General features: G+C 43.8%; 2 protein-coding genes across 9 annotated transcripts; one reads left to right on the forward strand and one right to left on the reverse strand.

Moving 5' to 3' along the window:
• Nucleotides 1-5453: 5453 nt before the first annotated feature.
• Nucleotides 5454-10031, reverse strand: ramp2 (receptor (G protein-coupled) activity modifying protein 2). 4 transcript variants are annotated; one of them, XM_068336538.1, is made up of 6 exons: nt 9898-10031; nt 9328-9393; nt 9226-9255; nt 7316-7348; nt 6999-7176; nt 5454-6888 (listed from the first exon to the last, which is right to left on the reverse strand). In XM_068336538.1, exons 1-6 carry the CDS (start codon nt 9938-9940, stop codon nt 6639-6641), a joined length of 600 nt encoding a protein of 199 aa, XP_068192639.1. In that variant the 5' UTR covers nt 9941-10031; the 3' UTR covers nt 5454-6638. The 4 variants fall into 4 exon arrangements, with proteins under 4 accessions (XP_068192639.1, XP_068192640.1, XP_068192638.1 ...); XM_068336539.1 differs by having other exon boundaries at nt 9328-9390; nt 9898-9994; XM_068336537.1 differs by lacking the exons at nt 9226-9255; nt 9328-9393; nt 9898-10031 and adding an exon at nt 7850-8613.
• A 3002-nt stretch (nt 10032-13033) lies between these two features.
• On the forward strand, nt 13034-23125 carry ezh1 (enhancer of zeste 1 polycomb repressive complex 2 subunit). Of its 5 annotated transcripts, none has more exons than XM_068337923.1 (20): nt 13034-13628; nt 14762-14930; nt 15033-15158; nt 15324-15446; nt 15577-15694; nt 15865-16086; nt 16628-16730; nt 16933-17096; nt 17211-17302; nt 17397-17556; nt 18473-18657; nt 19194-19285; nt 19452-19480; nt 19571-19696; nt 20711-20889; nt 20966-21061; nt 21150-21231; nt 21306-21386; nt 21491-21616; nt 21721-23125. In XM_068337923.1, exons 2-19 carry the CDS (start codon nt 14766-14768, stop codon nt 21577-21579), a joined length of 2232 nt encoding a protein of 743 aa, XP_068194024.1. In that variant the 5' UTR covers nt 13034-13628; nt 14762-14765; the 3' UTR covers nt 21580-21616; nt 21721-23125. The 5 variants fall into 5 exon arrangements, 4 of the variants coding, with proteins under 4 accessions (XP_068194024.1, XP_068194023.1, XP_068194021.1 ...); XM_068337922.1 differs by having other exon boundaries at nt 13034-13381; nt 21491-21575; XM_068337920.1 differs by having other exon boundaries at nt 13035-13628; nt 21491-21575.
• The last annotated feature ends 2376 nt before the right edge of the window (nt 23126-25501 follow it).

Below are 25501 nucleotides of genomic sequence, written 5' to 3' on the forward strand. Positions count from 1 at the left end.
AGAAAACAGATCTGCTGTTCCTGTTTCGGCCATCTTGTCTGCTTTACAATAACTTTACAACAACTGGGACAGTTTTGACTGCTGGGACCCAAGTCCCCAGGCAGGAGGCTCTTATTTATATTTGTAATCTCAACATGACATTCGTGATTATGTTGGTTTTTTTTCCCGTTAGATCCACGATGTATTTGCTGCATTAACCGCTCCGGATCAAAGATGCTCCCATCACATCACATTTGCATAAATTCCGCACATAATAGATCGGTGTAATCGAGGCCTTGTCATTGAAGCATTGTTGAGAACTACAACATGGGGGGAAATACACATTACGTATAAATGCATGGAGACATTAAGCAGAAACTTCTGTCTGTCGTCGCTTTAAACGGGGACTACGTTCCCACAGATTCCTTTCATATTTTCCTTTTTAAATCGCGCCTCAGTGATCACACACCTGCATATCAGGCTTCTTTTATGTTTTGTGTTATTGTATTTACTGCCTGCATTTGTAAAAGAGGGCTTTTGTGTGCGTATCTGCGTGCATGTTTGTGCGGGAAATGTGTCGGCCTTTGCTTTTGTGATGCAGCATCTCCGACTGCGCGTGCAGAGAGGGATGTTTCATATCAAATACCTTCCTTTGTGTGTTCAGATAGGCTGCAAAAAAGAAGCCTTTCAGGAAAAGACTGGGATTAAACTTCTTTAGCAGGAAACAAAAGATATGCCCAACATTTATTTTCAGGTGTAGATAAACTTAAGAAGCTCAACGTTTGTGGATTGAAACTGTTTACCGACTGGGAGTGAATCCAGATGCTCGTCGTGGTAAAAAGCTTCTGTCAAAATACCTTCCAGGATGTTAGGAGGATGAGGGCAGGTGAAGAACAGAGGTTAGCATGTTGGCATAGCCGTCATTAAACAGCAGACAATCATACTAAGACAACAGTGAGGCTGGAAGCGCATCCGCCGCAAGATAATTACTGGAAAAACTGGAAAACCTGGATAAATGACACTTAGCATTCTTGTTTCACATTGTCTGACCTTTAACCTCACAAATATTTTACTGTTTCTATTTTTACTGTTCAGTTGATTCTGTAGCAGTCAGGATTTCGAGATGGCGTGTTCTAAACACACGATTGTGTGTCCTAGAAAAATCAGAAAAAAAGTTTATTTATCCATTTAGATTTTTCACACAGGCTGATCAACACGAGGCTCAGAGGGAATTAACTGGGAGAGTCGGATCATTAAATGTATTTGCATAAAGAGTTTGAATTTCAATCATTCTGTTTGCTTTGAAACTCAACCAAAAGGACTTGAGAACTTCTGTGTGTATTGACCCAAACTGGGAGTGTCCAAGCAGAGGCTTAAAATTTATTAATTTCAAAGAACTGAGGTTTGAGTGTGAGCTGCAGCATCTCAATAGTCTGATGCAGCAAATCACGTGACCGAACATACAGTCAACAAGATCACATGGAGATTAAAACATGCACGAAAGAAGTTTATGCATTCAACTGCTAAATATGTTCTCTAACACTGCCATCTAGAGGCCACTGGTGGTATCACATGCACTCCTTCGAATAAAATAAAATAAGTTGACCAAAATAAAATTAATTAAGGCATGTCAAAATAAAACAAAAATAAAATTAACATATATACAAAGTAAAAATAAAAAATAAATACAAAATAAATTAATACAAATAAAAGTTAAAAATATATAATAAAAATGAAATTAATTAAATAAGACCAAATAAAAATAAAACAACACAAAATGAAAAGAAATAAAACGAATTGAAACAACACAAATCACTATAAAATAAATATTAAAAAAACATAAAAACCAAGATAAACAAAACAAAGTAAAATAAAATGCTGTAAACAAAGTGTTCAAGGATGGGGACCAGACTAGTTTTCAGTCGAGGAGATCCTCATCATTTTTAAGCGACGGTGCAATCAATGTGCCAAACCCTGTATCTGCTGCTGTTCTGACACGTCTTGACATCCAGTAGGGCTCGGTCCTCCCAAACAGTTCGCTCTGTCTGCCCAGATGTGCATCAGCCTGGCAGCCGACGCCTGCAGCCACGTCATCGACGCTCGGGTCCTGGGACTGGAACGCGAATAGGTTCCCCTCTGGTGAGTCTGGAAGGGTGCAGCAATAATGTCAAATGTATTTAAATCAAGCTGGAGTTACACTGTCATGCATGTTTGTTTTGTTTTTAAAAACTGCTGTAGGTCACATTTCATAGACTCTTCCTTTGGATGAGATATGAGGGTCAAAGGTCATGTTATCCCTCAAAGGAGCTGGAAATTGTCTCAGTGTCTCCTCATGTTAGTTTGTTGTTTTGGAACTTCTCACCATGCAGTATGATACGGGAGATTTGATTGTCTTGAGGGAGGATGTTCAACATGATCTCTACTGTATCTATCCTGTTAAACCGTGAAAAGGAAAAGAAAACAAGCCACACTCATCATGTTATTTTTCATAGCAACCAAGTTATTCTGGATTATTTGGGCTTTTTGTTTTGGAGACAATTGACTCTTCTTTCCTGAGCAGCTTCCAGCTCATTGTTTCCATATTCTGGCCTAAAACGTCAAGGTTTGGTTCCAGGTTTTTTTCCCTTCTTTTTCAGCCACAAAACAAACACTTTTGATCAATTTTCCTACAGCATATAGTTTGTTGGTGAATATAGTGGTGCCTTTAACCAATGAAGAGTCAGTCTTTCAGGTGTTGGTCGAAATAACAGTTCATCCATAATTAGTTTCTACTGCCCCCTAGTGGTGACAAAATTTTCTATCACCTATTTAAACATCCCTTAAATGATTTGAGTGAAATTTCTGTAGAGATTTATGCTTTGGGGAAGCCTGCAAAACCACTTTGTTTGTCGCTTTGAGTGGATTTTGAAGGATCCAGCACCAGTTTGGACGCCGTACCCGCTTGGAACGGTCATCCGCCGCCAGCTTGGTGTCATCCAGCCGAAAGGTCAAGTCCGACATCGCTCTGCCAGCTTCCTGGAGCTCGCACAACAAAGTAATTACTCATGTCACAGTCAATGACTCGCATCACTCGGTGCAGTCTTTTAATTTCCATCAAGAGTGGCAAAGCTCCAGTTGTCAAAGACCAATAAACCGATGGATGTGTAAGGACACGTGAGAGTCTGATGGGAGATCAATAAGTTGTCAATAACCCTGCTGACTTCAGGTACCCAGGTGTGGAGGTTGCCTGGCTGTCAGCTACAGCAATTATTTCAACTTCCCAGTCATTATGGCCACCAGTCGCAGTCACGCTGGCAAGTCGTCCAGGGAGCAGCGGTTGATGTACAGATGCCCTCACCAGCTGTCCTACTGTAATTAAACTCATTAAATGGAGGAAAATGTTGGGGAATGCTAGAAAGCGTCTAATTACAACACTCTCAGTGGAGCGAAGATGCAGCAATGAAGCAATAAAACTATTACTGGCTTTTAAGGTGACATTTCCACTGTGGGTTTTTTGGGTTTTTATGTTCCGGAACAACATGGTGACAAAATAACACTGCAAAAATGTGTAGTCATAATTCTCTACTCAGTTACAAGATGCAAAATCGGACACCAAAATACCCCAGGGGGCCCCGACCCCAGGTACAAACCCCTGGAATAAATGTCTAGGGAAGGAAGGCTGCAGACGAGGATCGCTGCATCGGGAATCACAGCAGACCGTCATTATTATTTACTATATAGAGGATGTAAGTTATTTAAAGTAAATTGTATTGTAGGTAGTCCTCAACTTACGAACACTTGACTGACGAACATTTGGAGATACGAACAAATGCAAGCTGCCGTGTCTGAATATTTTCCTGCAGTTCCGCTTTCTGCCACAACCACTGCGGGGGCAGCATTGCTACATTCACACAGCTCCAACACTCATCTCTTCCTCCTGTTGCTTGTTGTTTGTCAGCATCTCAAGGAACTTCCTGCTTCGTACCTTGGATACTTTGCTGTTTATCATGGATAATGAAGCAAAGGCTAGTGAAGATGGTGGTAGTGGTGACCATCTCTCTGATGACAACTCTGACTCTGACCAACAATAACTCCTCCCTCCTCCTTCTCTTCCTTCACTCTAAAGGTAAGCTACATGCTACATGCTAATATAGCATTAAGAGGTAAACAATGGAGATCCATACTGAATCACAGAGAAACATTAGTGATAGAAATAATGGATATTTAACCCTACTGTCGGTCACAACCCAACTTCACTGCATAACTGGTGTGATTCTATGCTTTATGTATAAAGTTCACTTGACAAATTGACTGTTGTTGTTGGATATGCTTAAAAACTGTTCCTTGAAAAATTTGATCTTCTCTTCCTCAAGGATTAAATTATAAGGAGTAAAAGTTTAACGTAACCTACTCTGAATTAAAATGATCACATGAATCACGAGTGTCACTTCACTGTAGACATTGGAAGCGTACGTGCATATTTTAATATGATTACATGTTTTTATTCTTATTTATTGTACAGTAACATGTAACAGTAACCTAAGTGCATTTAAGGGTTTTGTAGTGATTTTGAGAGGCCAGTATTTGTGGTGGACAGACATTAACTTGGATGAAATGAAGTAAACTTTGTCATTAGTTTTCTGATGCTACAATAGGCCCCAGCCCCCTAGCAGCCATGCTACGGTTTTATAAACTTTAATTAGAGTCAGTTCGGTTTCAAATTAATCCAGTAATAATGTCAAACATTAAAAACCCTTTCTTTTATGGCAATTTCACAGACAACCTGCCCTTGGACTGAATAAACCAATAGAGCAGAGGGAGTCAGCAGGTAGAACAGTGTAGGTGTTATGTTCCAATTTATCCACAAGAGGGCAGAATTCCAGGTGAAAACGAGCTCAGCGCTGGTGCCGCTTCTGATTTCATTGTGCCAAACATTTGATGAAACATGACTTTTAGCATATGGGACATATCTACAGTCACAACTTGCATTATGACGTCACTTTTCTTTTTTTTTTGGAAGGGGGGGTAGTTGGCACACCTTAACACACAAACGGATGAGCTCAGAAGGGGGTGGGGAGGGTGTGGATGAGGATGACCCTACTTTCAGAGAGGAAGAGGGTCAGAGAACACACTTTCCATCAGCCAAACACACACACACACACACACACACACACACACACACACACACACACACACACACACACACAGATCCACCCTGCCGGGTTGCTCTTGCCAGAAGAGGGTGTGATCCATGACTGCTGTCACTGCTTCCATCACTACATCAGCATAGCAACCACACCACAGCGCGCCGCTGCTCGCAGAGGATTGTGTGAAATACTACCTGAGGCACAAAACAGGGCCATCTGTGCTGCAGCCCAACGAAAGGAGCGTTTAATCAAATACTGACAAAGGTTAAAGGTCACTTCTGACAGAATAACGCCGCAGAACATGGTTTTCATTTACCCGACATGAGCTTAAGGATAGGCAACAGTTCATTAATAATCCAACTGTAGCTTTATTGGTATAGAATTTTAAAGAATAATACAATACATGGCGGAATGAGTTCCCTCAGACCATACAGTAAATCCATTCAGTCCTGACAAGACAGAATTAAAAAAAAAAAAGAATATAAATACAAAATTTGATGTAATTGTGGACACGCTCACGGCGCCTATGTCGTCATTGAAAACCAAACAATATATATTATTACATTATCATGAATCGGGCAAAAGATAACACTCCTATCTTCCTGTCGTCGTTCGGTTTCCACCGCCAAACGCTGCAGAAACGCTTCCAGGGTCTCTTTGTCGCTGGGTGGAGACGGTGGATAAACTTCACATCAGTTAGCTCATCATATGATCATGAGGATTGTCATCGTTTGCACTGGGGGGGGGGTGTGTTAAAAGATTTTCAGTTCAGAAATAGACAATACCAGGAAACAGACCTCCCTTTTTTTTTATCTAGGCGTACGCACTCATTGTGTCCCATCTGTGACCTCTGACCCCAAAATCCAAGCATACGCCATAACTCACATAACCAGTTCCATGCAGACTTAGTGTTTTCCTGCCGTCTTTTAACACATGGAAATGGTCACAGATCTGCATCCAGCTCTGATTTATTTATTTTTTTGAAGTTGTTATTTGAATTTAAAATGTTTAATTAGTGGTTTTAAAACAGATTTAAGTTGAAACAGCAGCAAAAGAACACAAATCTAGCAGTAAACTTTACTTTGTCGTTTAAAACACAGTTTTGTTGTTTGGACCCTGAACGCCGGGTCCTACAGTAATGATCAACCTCTTTTTTCTGAATGGTTGGTGAATTCTGGATGGGACCAATGGAAATTCAGATCTGGAGTCGAGGTGGATGAAAGTAAAACATTTATCACAGGAGTTTAAGGCGACATCGTGTCAGTCTCTGTTAGTAATATAACGTCCACCATAAAACGGCGTTTAGTTTTTCGTCTCATCCTGGTTCCCACATGGCTACAAATTCCTGGGATGTGGGTCAGCAAGAAAAGATTTGGTCCTCTGATGATGAGCACAGCGGCGGCGTTATGTGTTAGGAAGCTTAAGTCACCAGATCGGGATGCGAGGAAGACGGAAGATCAGAACTGCAACAACTTGGGCGTCTTTGAGCGGAGAGAACCCCCCCCCCAACCCCCCAACCCCCCTCAGGATTCCTCAGGAGCTCCCGTCGCCGTTCTTGGTCTTGAGCACCACCAGGCCGACCATGATGGGGATCAGGCATATGGGAGTTATCACCAGGGCGAAGACGATTTCTGGCGGGGGGTCGCTCAGCTCCTCCGTGGGACAATCCTGGAAGAACTTGGTGTGGATGTCCACGAAGGCCCGTTCCACCAGCGGGTTGGGCCACGGGATCAGGAGGCAGTCGGATATCTCCTCCGTGCAGAGACTCAGTTTGCTGTACAAACTGCACCGTGGAGGTGAAGACACGGAGACAAATACGTTAGGATTGATTTGCTCTAACTTTTTTTTTTATTTCCGCATGAATTTACAGACTAAACACGGCCACACACTTACCCGCTCACGTTACCCCATTTGCACCAGTCGGTGCTGTTTAACGACACCATGTCATTCTCATAATTCGAGAGGCACAAATGATGAAGCAGTTGGGAAAGGCATTCCATTGTTGGCGCGCTGAAATAATCGTTACAGGCGTTGCAGAAGTGCATACATCGGTCAGAATTATTGCCGCAAGCTGCGAGATTTAGAGAAATGGGAAAAAAGGAGGACAGGAGGATAAAAGAGAGATGAGTTAAAATGGGATTAAAAAAAAAAAAAGACTGCGTTAGAATCTAAGTTCACGTGATGTACGGTGTTAATGTCGTATCACCAACCGAAAGGTGGTGTCGGTTCTCCCAAAGTAGCATCTAAAACAGAAAAAAAAAGAGAAGACTTTTAGTTTAAAAAGGTTCAAAAAGGAATCAAGACTATTGATTTTTTTCCACAAATGTGTCTAATCTGCAGTGCCAGTCCCTTTCAAATTTAGTTGCATGGTTTAGACATCAAAGTTCTCGTGTGCATTGATTTTTGCTATGATGCAAAAAAATCAATGCACAGAGTGTTTAGTCTGTTGCAGCTCGTGAGAACCTTCAACATGTTAAAGCACTGAGGCAAACATTTGCAGCTGTAGTCGGAAGACCACACACTCACCGGAGAGGAAGGAGAGGAAGACCCCAATGAAACCAAGCGCTCCCTTCATGTCAGAAAGCACGAATAAAGGTGTGTTTCCCCCAGCTGATCAGCATGTATAATAACCCTAAACTTAACTTCTGAGCCTGAATACAGCGAGGCATAACAGGAAACCCGACAGGATGGAAGAGACGCAGCGTAACCCCTCGGTTACCAGATGTCCAAACAGTGTTACCCACGGTTAGCAGATGTTCTTCGAAGATCTGTCTGACGGCCCCAGCGCCTTGGCAACAGCTCTTCTTCTTCTCTCAAACGCACGTTTCTTTGGGATTTTCTTCCCTTTTTAAAGGGGTGGAGGCAAACAAAGAGTGTCCTCTCCATTCTCCCCCAAATAAAAGGAAGCACACCCAAGCTGGGCTGGACTCACATCTGAAAACCCTTTACTTTTTAACTCTTGTTCTGCTTTTTAGTCTCAGTTTTCTCACAGTCGAAGGCCTGGCCAGCTCACAGCATGTGATTTATTTGCCTTTTGGGCCGCCTCTGCCAAATAGGAAACATAAGTAAACATTTAGGGCTCAGCGTTTCGAGGTTGGATGTAATCGTGACTCTGCATGGTGTTCTGTGTATATCTAGGTTAATTTGACCAAATCTGGAATAATTTATTTATTTGCGACCCAGCTGTTTAGAAGAAGATAACTTTGAAGAACGAAAGAAGCGCTGATGTTTTCCACCGCGAGTTGGGAAACTCTTGTTTTTGTCCATGACATGACGAGTTTCATAAATGCGCTACATCTGTAAGGTAGTTTCTCGCTGTCATCACTCAGCGCTTTAAAAGAAGGGCTTGAGAAATGGTTCCCCCCGAATGAATGAAAAACTAAAAAGTATGGTTCATGTTTTCTCACGACCAGCTTGTTAATTTATGTCACTGGATCCACATGTTGGGCCTCTCACAACATCTGTTTGCTGAGCAGAATTTTGATTTAGTCATGACATCAGGAAATGTGTCTTTTCGGCAGAGGAGGAGCTCAGAGTTGGGGGGGGGGGAGTTGGCAATGGAAGGAGGGGGAAAAGGGTGAGGTTGGGGGTGGTGGTGGTGGTGGGGCGGTAAAGGGGAAAAGAAGAAAAAAAAAAAAAGCAAAGGATCAGGATGAGGAACAGTGAAAGGGGCGCCGCGCCAAAGTTCCAGTTTGTTTCACAACTCGGGGAGTTCATGCGTTGATCAGACGTTGCGTGGGGGCCAATGACGAACAAATTCAGGAAGTCGAGCCAGGTGGGGGCCGCTCCGTAATAAGGTTTGAGTTAACCTTCCACCTCAAACCATTACGGGCCTTGTGTCTACTGCTGTTGACCCCTCGCTGGCAGAGACCTCCCCAGGAGTTGGTCTTTGGTTCTCATGACGACGCACATGAGGAGGTTTTGGCCAGAGGCCATTATCTCTGAGACGACCAGTTAAAGGCATCGAACCTAAACTGTCACCCACAAATAATCACTGCATCTGCCTCTGAAGGGGTGTGTGGGTCTACTGAATATATCCACTAAGGTTCTTTAGATCTGATTATGTGCAGATATTTCAAGTTTGTGATTGTACACAAGAGAAAACAACCCCCGAACTTACTTGCGATGGTCATCTCTGTCGGGTTGTACCCTGCAGAAAAAGGCATCGGGTCAATCAAAGTCGTTGTTGTCGTGCATGAGATCTATTTTTCCTCTCGCTTACCTACGGTCGTGGAGGGATACGCCCGTACGTTTTCGTCCACCGTACAAACGACGATCGTGCATCCTGCTGTAAAAAGGAATGATGGTAGAGGTGGATATTGGAGATGAGAATCGTTAAAGCCGTGATTTAATTATCTTGTAATATTCCCAGAGTCTAAGAGGAGGTAAAGGAAATAGCTGTAGGGAGTGAACAGGTCAGTGCATCCTCCCTTTGTTTGGCCCCGCTTTAAGGAAATCTTACATCAACATTTACACATACATTCCTCTTCCACAAGGAATAAAATATTTTATTCAATAAATAACAGAAGATTAGACTAGAGTATGAATAATCTGATCATTCTCAACACCAAAAAAAAAAAAAAAGGAATCCTTTCATTCTTTCATTAAAACCACTTCACGACCCTTAAAACAAATTGTCAGCAGCACAAAAACTCAATCATGAGTCTGGCTTAAGCTCCTTCCTCCGAGGCTTTTCGGTCACAGAGACGTTCCTCCTGAGAGGAAGACAGAGGCCGAGCAGAGAAGCTGCATCAGAATAATAAAGTAACGGGAGTGTAAATCCTCCACTTACCCCAGATGAGCAGAGCCACAGACGGGAGAGCAGCGGTTGTCATTCTGCCTGACGGCGTTGTGTCTGTCTCCTCTGCTGGGCAGGGATTACATATCACAACCTTTTTCTGCAGGAAGGGTCTTTAAAACAACAGGAAGTCCTTATTTCCTAGGATGGGCGGATTCACACAATGGACAAGGCGCCTCTGATAAAAAACTACTGTGGTCCATGAGTGCACCACCATCTCTCTCTCTCTCTCTCGAAGCCACACATCTTTTTTCTTCTCTCTCTCCCACTCTCCATCTCCAACGATCCCTTGAATTAATATCGACATATTTAGGTATCAGTAATGGGTTTATGCGCTCCAAAAGACAATTGAGAACCAGTTTGGAAGGAAAAATCCTTTCGATATTCCATCTACTATTCGTTTTGAATGTCTCGCTTGACAGAGAACTTCGAGATTGTGTAAAAAGCAGGATTTATAACGGACGAGCTCTGAGGCCAACTTGCTATTGCACAATCTAAAGGTTTTATAGTATTCTGTTCAATTTCCACTCAAAAGCTGCAAAAAAAGCGACACAAACAAACTGATGGGTTTTTAAATCTATTCATTTTAAGGACGTCGATCTAAGATAGCCAGTAATTTCATTTCTGCTTTCAAAAAAATAAGTTCAGAATTACACTTTTTTCTTCCCCGGACCAAATTTAGCACTTCCCTTTTCTTGCAATTCAACTCCACTGTGCTAAATCTGTTATGCTAACAGAAGCTAATGTCTAACAGGTAGCTAAACATGGCTAAATATCCATAGCTTCAGCTCATATTGATACATTATAGACTCTTCAGGTAGATATCGTTTGATGGGCGGTGAGCTTTATCCCCATAGGTATGAATACAGCGGCGGTGGTGGCGGCGGCGGCTGATGACTCTGCAGACACTCAGAGTGGAACCAGTGAATCTGCAAAGACTTGGCTTTAAAAGACAACAGAGAGATCACACAGCTCCCTCCAGACCCACAAAAGACATTACACAACTTTTTATTCATGAAATGGTTGCTTTTATTCCACATTATTGGATCAAGTTTTCCAGAATTAGGACGGGAATATAGGTAGGTGGGAATATAGGATTCTTTTTTTTTTTTTTTGTGCTGCGAGGGTGTCCGTAAGCCTAACCCTTCTGGATCCGATGTCACACTGAGCGTTTGGGTTAAACAGACACAGCAGGGATCTCCAACGTGAACCCGAAGCGCTTCATCCACGTCACACGAGTCCACTTTCTCAGCTGCTTGATTCGGCGGAGAGCCAGCCAGCTCAGGGACTTCCATATTTCATTTCAGATTAAGGAGGCCTCTCTCTCTTTCTTGTTTTTTTTTACGTAACCAACTCGATTTAAAGGATCCCATTAATGCATGTTAAAGTACATTTGAATCAAGCCTTCTGTAATTCTGGAGATTTCACTGCGAGGACGATCTTTAGTTTATTCCTCATCGGTCTAACAGGAATAAATGCTTTGTACAAGAGATGCAGCTGTAGATTACAATTAATATAATTTTAATAATTATTCAAACACTTCCTCTTCTTGCTTTGTCACAAATCATTAAAGGCATCGGTTCCTCATTGAAAGGCACCGACACACAGCTTATAGTAGAAAAAAATCCGTCCTAGTGATGACTTTGATGATTTCATATGTCATCAGATTTTGTCATCATAAAGACACTTTAAACTATTATATCTAACATAGTCAGCCTCATGTGTGTTTTTACCACATATTCCCCAACGGAAAAACATTTTAAGTGGCATTTTCCAATATTTTATGCATATTTTGTCCACAAAATGGATATCAGTTAGGGACATTTACCATATTTTTGTCCCTCCTGACGTGCAACCTATATGGAGTCATTTTAGCACAGCATGAAATTAGAGCCAAGTCATAATTCTTTATCCAGATTAGAAGAGTGCGGTATGTTTGAGCACGTGTCGTGTCGTGAGAAGCAGCTGAACACTACCATCTAGTGTGCCAAGCAAGCAACATTGATCCTTTAAGATTTCATGTTGAACAAATGCCTCGAAGAAATAAACTGAGCTGTTGTAAACACTGACAGATAATTAAGGAATTCAGAATTTTTCCAATTGAGAGATGAGCTGTGTCAAGTGTCTCTACTATAACACATGAATCGTTATTTAGTCAATGAAGACAGCGTTATTTGAACATAGCACATGTCACGGTGATGTCACCTGGATGATGTCACTCTACGCCACTCTGACTCATACCAAAAATTACAATACACACACATGCAGCTCAGTCTTTGTCCTTCGTGTGGCTCTGCGGTGTACCGGCGTCACCCCCGGAGTGTCCCACGCCTTTTACCCGTATGTCCACTGGAATAGGCTCAAAAACCCTCAAAAGCGGAAGAAGTGGATAAGATGAATGAATGAATGAACACATGCAATACAACTTGATTCAATCAAACTCATCTGGATCTTATTGTTTGGAATTGTGTGTCACATAAATGTAAATTTAAATTATAATGGATCCAGACTTCTTTTTCACCCATAATCTGTTTAAATATTCTGAAGCAACTCAGCGACATATTAAAGTGTCTCCAAGTGTTTGCGTGTGTGTGTGTGTGTGTGTGTGTGTGTGTGTGTGTGTCTGCGTGTGTGTGTGTGTGTGTGTGTGTATGTGCGTTTGTGTGTGTGCTTTATTCTTCCTCATCTGGATCTAGATGTTCCACCACGATTGCACATTGTAGTGGAACATCATAAATTTATTCTTGCCAGGTTTTTTTCATTTATTTGTTTGGTCTGTTTTTCATTCTATTGTTAAAATATTACATAAAAGGATCTGTTTTGCAATGCTGAAGAAAGTGAACATCTGATCCACTGAATCCACACCAGCTCCTGCATCCACCTATAATAAAAAAACTCTTCCCTTTGCATCCCCGCCCCCCACCCCAAAATAAATAAATAAATAAATAAAACCTGTGTTGATATTTATTTCAAAATTGTTCTATGCTGATTTCTTTCCATTTTAAACACAGGATGAAATGCATGGAGCGCCCCCTGGAGAAGGAAGGCGGAACAACAGCTGGGTTATTTTTTCCATCCGTAAAACTCCACCGTACGAGTTTCAAGTCATCCTATTGGTCGTTTTACTCTTTTTTTTTTTCTTTTTTTTTTTCTTTTTTTAGAAACTTTAACTTATCGTTCTGTAGAATTTATGACATTAAAAATAAAATCCCCACACATCGTGTAAAATCATTTATATTTTTCAGGGAATATCCTGATTAAAAATTATTCCGTCATGCTTTTACGCGTGCATATCGCACTGTGGGACCGTTGCATCAGTTCCTGGATGTGCGTGTACACCGCCGTGGATCATCTACGCTACTTTTTATTCCCGGGACGCGGAGTACTCATCCTCCTCTGCTCGGAAATGCTGTGATCATAATAAAGACGTCACCCTCCTGCTCGGTTTGGCTCAACCAAGCCAAGTGCGCAGCTATTTGTAAGCTACAACAACAACAACCCTCCAGCACCATGCCCACGGATAACGTAGGGATTTCTCTGAGATTCCCTCGCCGCACGAAGACGATATCTGCGTCAGATCCATAGCAGAGGCAGCATTTTAATTATTCCGGATCTCTATTTAAAAAAAAAAAAAAAAAAAAAAGCAGAAAAAAAAAACAGACAGGGACTCGATCGCGTTGCGGGATCCTGACGCAACTGATAGGACGCAAGACGCGGATCTGAAGGTATTTAATAACTGCGACACTCGCGTTGGGGATAGACGCGCACACGCATCCGCTAGAATAACGCGCGGTCATTGTGGCGCACGTCTTGGAAAGTATTCCACATTTAAATGGGCGCTGCGTGTGCTAAAAACGAGGTTGCAGCTACAGGACGTAGCTGCACGACTCAGTCCTCAAATTTAAAAAAAACCGAGACAGCAGTTTTGGCTCAGTTTGGTCTTTTCTACTTCATTTTTTATTGTGCGTAAACCCGGAGAGGGAAGTTGTTGTTCGCTGGCGCGATTATGAAACACAGAAAAACTGTACTACGCACTTTCCAGCTCTGCTTCATATGGGTTTTTTTTTTTTTTTTTTTCCTGGGGAGGCACGCCCACTCTTCAGCAATGTGGACGCCTCGTGGGGTTAAAATAAAACACTTCACGTTCCCGTTGCGCACGTCGGGAGTTTTGTTTGGATGTGATTCGGATCGGTCCGGGACCCGGAGAGGAGCTGCAGGCTCGCCTTAGCAGTTTAAAGCCCCCCCAGTGAAGGAAGGCATTTTTGTGTGTTTAGTGTCAGTTTTGTTTTGCCACCAGCAGGGGGCGCCGGTTCCAACCGTGGAGTGAATGGCGAAGTTAAATGTTTGTGGGAAAGTCGATGGTTTGGACTGAGGGGATTTTTAAAAAAATAATAATGCACACCTTATTTTGTGAAAATCTTATTTTAACATTGATTTATTTCTTTAATGATGTGATAAACCTCAACGGGTAATGTCCGAGGGTTTTTTTATTATAAGGCAATTTTTAGACAAATACCTGTGATGCCTTCACCCAGCTAATCCCAAATCAGCATTTCAACTAACCCTTTTTTTTTTAAATCTAAAAATTGATTAATTAAAAAAAAGCAGGAAGGAGTGGGAGAAGATGGCATCTGAAAGGGCACCACAGCCAGGGCGTCATGACCAATTGGCATGCAGGAGGTTGACCCAGCAAGCCTGGTTGACATTTTTCTGGAACATGTTCTGATGGCACCCATCGTGCACGGTGGTGCCGGTCATGGAGTCGTTTCACCAAACGCTCCTGCTCCTGCTGTTGATGTATGTTGTACAGCCTTGCAGAACATCTTCACCCGTTGCCTCTTGTGTGTTTTTTTTACAGAGTCATGGACCCGACAGCCGCTGCAGCTGCAGCGCCACCAACACCAAAACCTCCTCCTCCTTCCTCCTTCGCGCCCTCCCGCGGTCTGCTAGAGTGGAGACGGAGGGTCAAGTCCGAATACATGCGCCTTCGACAATTAAAACGCCTTAAAAAAACCGAGGAGGTGAAGGTGGGTCCGACGAATGATTCAGAATTCAGGTTTATCTTCCTCTTCCTACGTGTTGTGGTGAGAGAGTTATAGTTTTGGGTGGTCTGCTGGTTTTGCTTTCAGACCCTGTTCATGTCTAACAGGCAAAGGATTGAGCACAAAACTAACCTTCTGAATGCAGAGTGGTCCAAGCTCAGGATTCAGTCCATCCCTGTGTCGAACTCTGGCGGGACTCATGTCGGCAAGAAGGTGCGTGGGTCCGATGTCTTTCTATTGTGGGAGAAAAGTCCTGGTGTTACATCAGGAGAGAGTTCTAGCCTAGATGTCAGGTGGAACGTCTCAGGGCGACAGGCGGTCTCTGGGCTCTGGAGGTCAGTCTTGAGTCCTGTTGTCCAACCTGTGGTTCCGTTACAGATGTGTACAGTGGAGTCTGGCTTCCCTACCTTCAAATCCCAATCCGTCGCCATGAGACCCCTGTCCACGGTGGCAGGAATCCCCTTCATGTACTCCTGGTCACCTCTGCAGCACAATTTCATGGTATGAGCCGAACCACGCTGTGTTGCTGATGGTGTAGAAACACTCCTGTCTCATTCAGATGTTTACTACTCATGCTTCATACGACCGATAGAACCTGACCTGGTGTTCCCTGGGGTTGGTTTTCCATTAGGTGGAGGATGAGACGTTCCTTCACAACATCCCATACATGGGTGATGAGGTGCTGGAGCAGGACGAGGCCTTCCTGGAGGAGCTCATTGACAACTATGATGGTGTCCATGGCGACAGGGGTGTGTCACATCTTCTCTGCTGTGAAAATGTCTTCAGAAATCCTAATCCTAATCTAAATCCTTACCATACTTTATATTACGTGCTTCTATAATATGCTGATGATGTCATTCTTAAGCATCTCCGGTAACCAATGGAACGCTCTTGTTGGGTTTATTGCTCCTCCTTGCAGAGGGGGGGTTCATCAGTGACGAGATCTTCATGGAGCTGGTGGAAGCCTTGAGCCAGTACTCTGACCACGAAGAGGAGGAAGAGGAGGAAATGACGGCGGTGGCGGCGGCAGAGATGCCGGTAAAGAAGGAGGACGAGAGAGCGATGAGGAGGAGCTCAGTGGAGAGTTCGGAATCTGGCGCCATGGCGTTCGTCAGGAGGAAGAGGAGGAGCACCACCGAGGGTGAGTGGGTCTTTGTCCCGGGTGGACAAGGACGGTACTGTTCCTGTCATTACACAGCACCGCTGCTGCAAGGTCGCCATCATCCCTCACTTTAGTCCCGCCCCCTCATCCCTGCGTGGGCGCCACGTGAGAGGGAACCTGTTTGTTCATGACACTGATACAGCCTGGCTGTAATTACAGAACTTAATGACCTCTCATACTAGGCTTACACACCCACCCACACACACACACACACACACACACACACACACACACACACACACACACACACACACACACACACACACACACACACACACACAAACACAGTGAAAGTGAAAGGGAAGCACAAAAGTCGTCCAGCTTCCAGTCGGGTTCAGGTCAGATTACTGTGACATCAGTCAGTGAGTACCAATTACATGTTGGTTAGGGTTTTTTTTTTATAATCAGGCATCATCTAAATTTGTTTGTGTTGCTTAAAAAAAAATCAAACCTAACATTTCAACTTTTTTTTTTTTTTCTCGTTGATGAACCACCTCTGTTTCTCCGTTGGGACCCAAAGTGAGCGACTCATCCGGCACCAAGAAGGTCCCCAACGATAAGATCTTCACGGCCATCGCCTCGATGTTCCCTTACAAGGGCACCATGGAGGAGCTGAAGGAAAAGTAAGAGAAGGGGGAACCGTGTGCACGATGCCCACCGGGGCCTTTTGCTTGGTGATCACCATGGTTACGTAAAGCCATGAGCATGGCGCTCAGGCTCAAAGGAATCATTTATCAGGCTCTGAAAGAGCTTCGCTTAAAAAAAGATTCATCAGCTGGAGACTAGGGTCATATATTCCTGCTTGAACTCAAACTCTCTCTTCAGGTACAAGGACCTCTTGGAGCCCCCCAGCCCGGTGAAGCTGCCCCCGCTTTGCACGCCCAACCTGGACGGGCCTTTTGCCAAGTCGGTACAGCGGGAGCAGTCGCTGCACTCCTTCCACACGCTGTTCTGCAGGCGTTGCTTCAAATACGACTGTTTCCTCCACCGTAATGTCTCCACTTTACTCTCTTTTATTCCTGCTGATGCGTCATAGTTTGACGATATCCAATGAGATCGTTTGAATGCAAACCGTCATTATGTGTGTGTCTGCTTTCCAAAAGCCTTCCATGCAACCCCCAATGTTTACAAGAGGAAGAGTAAAGAGATCCACATGGAGACCGAACCGTGTGGCGTGGACTGCTTCCTGTTACAGGTACGCCCGGCTCACGCTTCTAACCTCTTCATGCATGCACCCCCAGTATTTACCCGTTGTTGTTTCCTTCCAAACCCCTCCCCCCCCCCTTAAGAAAGGGGCTAAAGAGTTTGTGGATCAGAACATGTTACGATCGCAGCGCTCCCGGAGGCACCGGAGGCAACAACGCCCCGCCAGCTCCAGCTGCCCCGGGACGTCGGGATCGTTGGAGGAGGGCAAACAAGCCGACAGCGATGAAACAACGTCCTCGTCAGGTGATGTCATCAGACCCCGGGGGCGGGTTTTTTTTATTACTCTTGGCACGACGACTATTCGAGTTACGGGAAAGATTAGGCTAATCAAGCATTCTAATTTTTTTATTTTTTTTTGTTTTTCCCCTTATATTTTCCAAAGTAATTAAATGTCACCGCTGGAATGAGCAAATGTTTCGTTTTCTTTTTACCATAACCTCACCGCTACATGCCTCCCTTTCTGGACGGCCCGTCAGCGAAGTGAAATTTGGCTGCAGATGATAGCTTTCCAGTCATATCCTGCTCCCCTCCTCCCTTCCACCTCCTTTCAATATCAACTCCCTCGCCAAGCAAAATAAACCAGCTGTTAGCTTCGCATGCTTCAGCCCCAACATAAAGGCTTGGATCTCTCTCTCTCTCTCCTCACTCTGTTCTTTTTTTCTTCTTCTTCTTTTTTTCTCAACATCTTTTCATCGAGCAAAAGGAGAGCTGTCTCCTCCAGGTCCTCCTCCTCCTCCTCCTCATCATTCTCCTCCTCTTCTCCCCTCTCGGGTTGTGATTCATCACCAATCAGCGAGTCGCTGTTGGTTTTTGGGAAGCGGTTGCGCTCAGCCGGTGACTCAGCAGACTGTCTTGTACGCGTTGAGATAATGTGGAAAAACCCCCCCCCCCAAAAACAGATTGTTAAGCAGATTAATAAAGATACTTAGCACCGGAGCATGTGGCTGCAGAAATGCTGCAGTTAGCCTGTTGCCAAGCAACATTCAGCACAATGGAGGCATAGGAGCGTTAGTCTGGAATATCCTAAAAAAATTTTTTTTTAAAAATTCAAAGCTTATGATTGCAGTGGTGTGACACACCGAAAATAGTAACAGAAGGATAATTATGGCAACTTGTGTGTGTGTGTGTGTGTGTGTGTGTGTGTGTGTGTCTCTAACAGAGGGGAACTCGCGTTGCCAGACTCCCATCAAGCTGCGTCCCGGAGACGATGACGGGCCGGAGCCGGCGTGCTGTGTGGTCCAGTGGAGCGGGGCCGAGGAGTCGCTGTTCAGGGTTCTCCACGGGACCTACTTCAACAACTTCTGCTCCATCGCTCGCCTCATCGGCACCAAGAACTGCAAGGAGGTGACATCCCGAAGCCGATGGCTTTCTCTTGACGTGACGCGGTCGCACCTGCGTCCGACGCCTGTGGGTTTATGGGGATAACCGGGGTCAACTGCAGAGGCATGCGGTACCATAAACACAAGCGCCAGATGTGACCTGTCACGACGAGGTCATTCTGCTTCCGACGTTCCGACACTTCTGGGAAGTGTTATAATGAAAATATCACGTCAAACAAACTAACTTTAACTGTACGATGCGTCTGTATCCGAAATGGGAAGAGGCCAAATTTGTTTTTGTTTTTTTTTTGGCAGCGGCGAGCGATCGGGTTTCTGCACACGCACATGAACGTGTCCGTTTGGCCTCTGCAGAGGAGTTCTGATAACACACAGGGTGCACAATGTTCTGTGGCGTAACTGCAGCAATGTGCCTTTCAGCTCGAGCGTTACACAACTTCAGGACAGAATTTCAGGTTTTCTTACAGATTTGACCGTGTGTGTGTGTGTGTGTGTGTGTGTGTGTGTGTGTGTGTGTGGGTGTGGGTTTTCCTCTCCCCGTAGGTGTACGAATTTGCAGTGAAGGAGGTCCTGATCCATCGCGTTCCTCTGGTGGATGGAGGAATCTCTCACCAAAAGAAGAAAAGGAAACACAGGCAGGGCGTGATGCACATGAATGGAAGTGGAATAGATGAAGCTTAAATCGAATAAACGAAGAAATAAATGTCACTTAATTTGCCATTAATTGTGAATGAGATAAAACTGGTGTGCAGCGCATCGGAGTAGGAGTAAACTTTGCTTTTGTCGTGTTGAATGTTGCAGGTTATGGGCAAAGATCCAGCTAAAGAAAGGTACGTATCAGAGCATCACGGCCCCCCTCTGAAATACAAGCCCCCCCCCCCCCCGCGCAAGTCTGAGAGCTCTGTCCTCCGTTGTTCCAGATAACTCATCCAATCAGGTGTACAACTACCAGCCGTGTGATCACCCCGACCACCCGTGCGACAGCTCCTGCCCGTGCGTGATGACCCAGAATTTCTGCGAGAAGTTCTGCCAGTGCGAGAACGAGTGTGAGTGTCACCTTCCATTCTTTCTTCTTCTTTTTTTTCCCCTCTTTTTCTTTCTTTTCTCTCTTCAAAAAGTTTTTTTTCGGGGTTTTTTTTTTTTTTTTTTTAAATTGTCACAACTGCATTTTCCCACTCTGGATGCTCTCGGTGGCTCTTCTGCCGAGCCGAGCCGGAGCAGAGCAGCAGAATGTAAAACGATTCTGCAGCGTTCCATCAGCAGTCAGAGGAGAGACTGTCCTCTGGCAGGGATGAGTTTCATACAGATCTGTGCTCACATACCAGGCTTTTGATTCAACACCAGTGACCCAAAAATGCCCAAAACACAGATGAGCACTTTTCTGGGGGAAGTAAACATGTTATGACGGTTCGGACGAGGTGGTTTTGCTCTATTTGTTCATTGCGGTTTGCTCACCTTCAGTCGACCCTCCTCCCAGCCCAATATTACTTCGCCTTTTCCCATAACAGATGAGAGCGCGGGGCCAAAAAGGAAGCAGCCCCGAGTTGCACATGTTTGTACTCTTAAAAACCTGGACGTGAATCAAAGGGATGTGACGGGCTGTGTGCCTGGTAAACAGCATCATCTCCAACATTGCTATGACTCACACACGGCGAGGGCTGCACAACGTTTGATGATACAAAAAAAAAAAAAGCCACACACACACACACACACACACATATACATACACACAGGCTGGAGACGAGAGGTTAAAACAACACGACGGAGAAGACGAATGCTGCCTGCAGCTCTGGTTCTGGACAGCGTTCCCCCAAGGAGAGGCTGCTGGACTGACGGGGTCGGTTTAATCTGCCAGGAGGGTGTCGTGTTACAACCTGCAAAATTGTACTTCAGCATATCTGCCAGCAGAGGTCCCCGAAAGATGAGCTTTTTGACGGCGTTGCCCATCCTCCTGACGAGGAATCGCTTACAAACGCGTCACGTTCTGCAGAGTCATGCAAAGCGTCGCCTTGCGGTGTTTGTTCTGAACGTTCATCAGCGTGTCTCCACGTGTGTTCCAGGCCAGAACCGCTTCCCGGGCTGCAGGTGTAAGACCCAGTGCAACACCAAACAGTGTCCCTGCTACCTGGCAGTAAGGGAGTGCGACCCGGATCTGTGCATGACCTGCGGCGCTGCAGACCACTGGGAAAGCAAAGGGGTCTCCTGCAAGAACTGCAGCATCCAGAGAGGCATAAAAAAGGTGAAAGTTTAAACTTCTTGAATGAAGTATCGCACATATTTGTGGTGTCCTGACCCAATAATCTGACTCCTTGCAGCACCTGTTGTTGGCTCCATCGGATGTGGCCGGATGGGGCACCTTCATTAAAGAACCGGTTCAGAAGAATGAGTTCATCTCCGAGTACTGCGGAGAGGCAAGACTTCGCAATCACTTAAAAATTTTTGTTTTAAGATCTCAGCTTGATTGAGTTTAATTTATTTTTCCCGTGTTTGCACGAGCAGCTGATCTCCCAGGACGAGGCTGACAGACGTGGAAGGATCTACGATAAATACATGTCCAGCTTCCTTTTCAACCTCAACAATGGCAAGTATGCCCCCGACCGCTCCGCCGCTGCAGTCTTTAGCGGAAAATGTGATCATCTCGATGTCTCTCTGTAGATTTCGTCGTGGACGCCACGCGGAAAGGGAACAAAATCCGCTTCGCTAATCACTCAGTTAATCCAAACTGCTACGCTAAAGGTAAGACTGTTCCAGCGTGACGTGACGATGTGAGTTTAGAGAGCATTTTGCTTTTATTCAAAAATGGAGTTTTGTGATGCTGATGCTGACGAGTGCGTTTGCAGTGGTTATGGTGAACGGAGACCACCGCATCGGGATCTTCGCCAAACGGGCGATTCTGCAAGGAGAGGAGCTCTTCTTTGACTACAGGTAGAGTCACAGGCGTTTAGTGACTCTACATCACCTTCAAAGTAAAATAAAAAAATAAAAAAAACCAGGGCCGCCACACAATGTGACCGAAATTCTGACATCTGCAGAAGCTGCACACTGACTAGATCTGGTTCCTTTCCCGCAGATACAGCCAAGCCGACGCCCTCAAATACGTCGGGATCGAGAGGGAAGTAGAAATGACTTAACTACTCCGACATCCTACCTCCATAAACCATCAAGAGCTCCTCAAACCGCCCGCCGATGCTTCTGTCTTTCTCTGCCGTGTCACGTCTCGCTTTTCAAGTCCCCCCCCCCATCTCTACCCATCGCTGGTGCATTTCCAAAAATAGAACCCCCCCCCCCACACCTTCCCCCTTGCTGTCTGCAGGCAAACACTCCACCTCCTCCGGCGACGGATGTCATCTGCCTCACATCCACCTGCAAGATATACCGTCACACTTGTAAAGAATTAAAAGTGTATTTAAAGAGGAAAATGCTATTAATCCTAACATGCATCGCTTACCGCACCAAAAAGGATCACACGTTTTGGGGGTGGATTTTTTTTTTTTTTTTTTGCTTCTTTTTGTCAAAAAAAAAAAAAAGGAGCAGCGATTGCCCGTCTAACATTGTGCTACTTCTCTTCTCTGTTCGGTTACTGTAACTTATAGACTGGCTTTTTGGTTGACCTCAATATGTAATGCAAGCTTTTACATCGTACCTAATGATGGTCAGTGAAATGCATGTGCTATCTCTTGGATTAAACACACCATTAAACGTGTTAGCCACAGCATAGATTCAGTCAGATGCTACTCTCTGCAGTCGCTCAGTATTGTAGTGTGATGTCATTTTTGCCGCCGTTTCTCCCGGAGATCCGGCGGCGCAGACAGCTTTGGTATTATAATAACCCCCGTCAGCAGTTAGCATCGCCACCACATCTCTATGGTGAAATAAGTTATTGTGCATTTATATTATTGTTCTACGAAAAAATAGGCAACCAGACGAGAAAAACCGACTGACTGAATGTAACCCGTAGATGATGGTGAAGAGATCTCATCCCTCTTTTCATTTTCACACGTTTTTAAGCCGTTCCGTTGGTACTCTGAGCACATGAGTTTACCCCATCCTGACGCCTTCACCCTTTGTGAAGGAAAGAAATCACGTAGTCACACAGTATATGTCTTCCTCTAGAAATAAATATAAGTGCCAAATGATTCCGCACAGAAAACGGTTAAAAAAAAAGTGTGGATGCGTTGCATAATTAACAGACTTGAGTCAAAGGTAACCTTAGCCAGGTTATTTATTACCATATTAAAGCAAAATTAGCAGTTTATGACCAAATATTAAAGTCCTCCACATGTGAATGTAAAATATCATTTATCATCCTCTTTACTTTGTACTGTCTAGATTTGTTACTCACTTTGTTTTCCATTTATAAAACATTAAAATGCTCACTTTGAAAGGAGATCTTTCTCAGCAGAGTTGAACAAAATGGAGTTATGCTATGTACAGTGTATGCCTATAAAAATAAAACTTTAACTTTATACATTAAACCATGCCGTTCTGGTCCTTGAGTGTGTTTGTGACTGAAACAATAAAATGCACCGTTTGCGTCTCTTTCAAGCTTCTTTTTATTGAGGTGACAGTTTGGCCTTGATTTACACAGTAATGGTCATTTACAGCGGACGTGTTATAAGTCAATCAAGCGTACTGTAGTACAAAGAAAATCCATTTCAGTGTGATCACAAAATGTAATGGTGACTTTTGGAACGTGTTGCAGGAGGATTTGGTGATGCAGAGAGGATTTAACCTGGAATAATCTGCCCACCCCTCACTCAGGTGTCACATCATCATTGTCAATGGAACATTAGAGACTTCATGATTAAAAAAAAGAAAAGTAGGCCTTCAAAATAAAGTAATCTCTGTGAAATGTATAAAGTCATCTCTGTTAAATGTTCAGATACTGATCCCAAGAGGGAAGAATTCATCTGCACTCAATCCTGTCTGAGCAAGAGAAGAAAAAAAACATCTCTGAGGGGTATAAATTCAGTTTGTGCTGCAAATGGACCCAAGAACACCAGCCTGAGGGCGTTATGATGAATTTCGTGGGCAAAGCATGATTGGGTCGGATTGTAATTCATTTTGCTTTCAGCACCACTTATTTCTCCCAGAGGGAGTGCAGGTTTCTAATTATCTAGGAGCAGACTTTTCATAACCATCTGGGCTATTCTTCTCTTTTTTCTTTTTTTTAAAAAAAAGAACTCAGAGCAGAATTGCAAAAAGAATAATTTAAATACGTTAATTTTAAAGTGTTTCATCCACTTGTCAGCTTGTGACGTCAAAAGATACCCCAGTCTAAATCAGTAACGTCCTGCTGCCCTACTGCCCCCTACTGGCCGTTTCATGTTAGCCACTCCTTGTTACGCCTTCTCCCTCTAATTATGGGCGCAGGTAATTTGATGACGTCACATTCAGGCCTCCTTCCTGTTGTTGCAGAACTGAAATGTTCAGTTTACTTTAATGCACATGTTAGTCTGTTTGAATGAGTTCTTAAATTAACACCAGTAGATTCTTTCTTGGTGGGAAATCTATGGATATACGAACATCTAAACAACCGGCTGGATGATTCTAGTCTGAATTAATTAACTTTATGTCTGTGTTTATAGGACACGTCTATTGACGCTCCTCTGTCGTGTGATTGTTCTTTTAACAAAAATACAAACGGCTCTTTCAGTTTCACCCTTCGCGCTCACTTTTCACTTAAAAATATAACCTGTAAAATGCCAAATCTGTACATTTTCAAACATTATTAGCAAATTATATCTATACAGTAACTATTTTATTTTATTTTATTTATTTATTTTTTAAATCTACTGTACATCCCTCTACTGCGCAATTCCACACAGGTGAAAAGAAAACTAAACCTAAACTGTTGTCGTGAAACTGTTTTATATCTGCTTGTACGTTAGTTAGAGGCTTTACACTCAAAAGTATTAAGTAACTGTTTTTTTTTAATGATTTGTTTTGATTTGAACCACGAGAAAAAAAAAAGAGCTTCTTTTCACGCATATTCACGTACACACTCGTCACATCCTACATGATGTGCGCCACGCAAATAAATCCGCGACATAAACATCACAGGTGAGTCACAGAAGCTCCTATTATCGCATGTTTACAGCTAAAGCGCGCACGTGTTGCGGTGACAGGTGGGCAGAAGCGTCGATGACGTCACACAGAGAATAAACTATCATCTCGCGAGAGTTGAAATTTCATTGGACTGAGTGCGGAAATTTGAATTTCTTCCACCTAAAGCGCAAAAGACAGCTGTCGGCTGTCGTTAAGCCTAAAATGGTGAAGCATGAAGCGTTGGAAGAAAATAATAATAATAATAATAATAATCACGCTGTTGCTGTGCGCGCGTACGTGCGTTCCTCAGGTGTGATTTCCTGCGTGGAGCCACCGCCTCCTGAAATAAACTTATTATAGGGACTGATCGTGAGAAGACTGGTCCTCTTGTGAAGAGGTCATTAGAGATGACAAAAACACTTCAACACCGAGCTACTGGAAGCTTCAATTAAATACAAGCAACTGGAAGTAAAACAGGAAGGACGACTTGGTTATTAAGGTCAACTTCTCCCAGGTAAGGGTCACCAACTCAACTTCAGGCCATCACGTTTCAGATAGTTTTCTGCCGCCATAACTGTTCTATTCCATACTGTGGCCAGAACAGCTATTATCGACTGAATTCTGCTTCATAAGAAATACAAGCATTTATACCTTTAACAGTCTTTGTAAGCATCTCAAAGCTCCATGCTTGTTAGTTTGTTCCCTATGTAGTTTTGTTAATGAACACCATTTTCATTATAGTTTAATTTCTCGACTTTGGTTGCACTGTTGATCGCTTCTAAAACCCGAGGCAAATGATGAGT

The sequence above is a fragment of the Antennarius striatus genome, chromosome 16 (genome assembly GCF_040054535.1).
Source record: "Antennarius striatus isolate MH-2024 chromosome 16, ASM4005453v1, whole genome shotgun sequence".
Lineage (NCBI taxonomy): Eukaryota > Metazoa > Chordata > Actinopteri > Lophiiformes > Antennariidae > Antennarius > Antennarius striatus.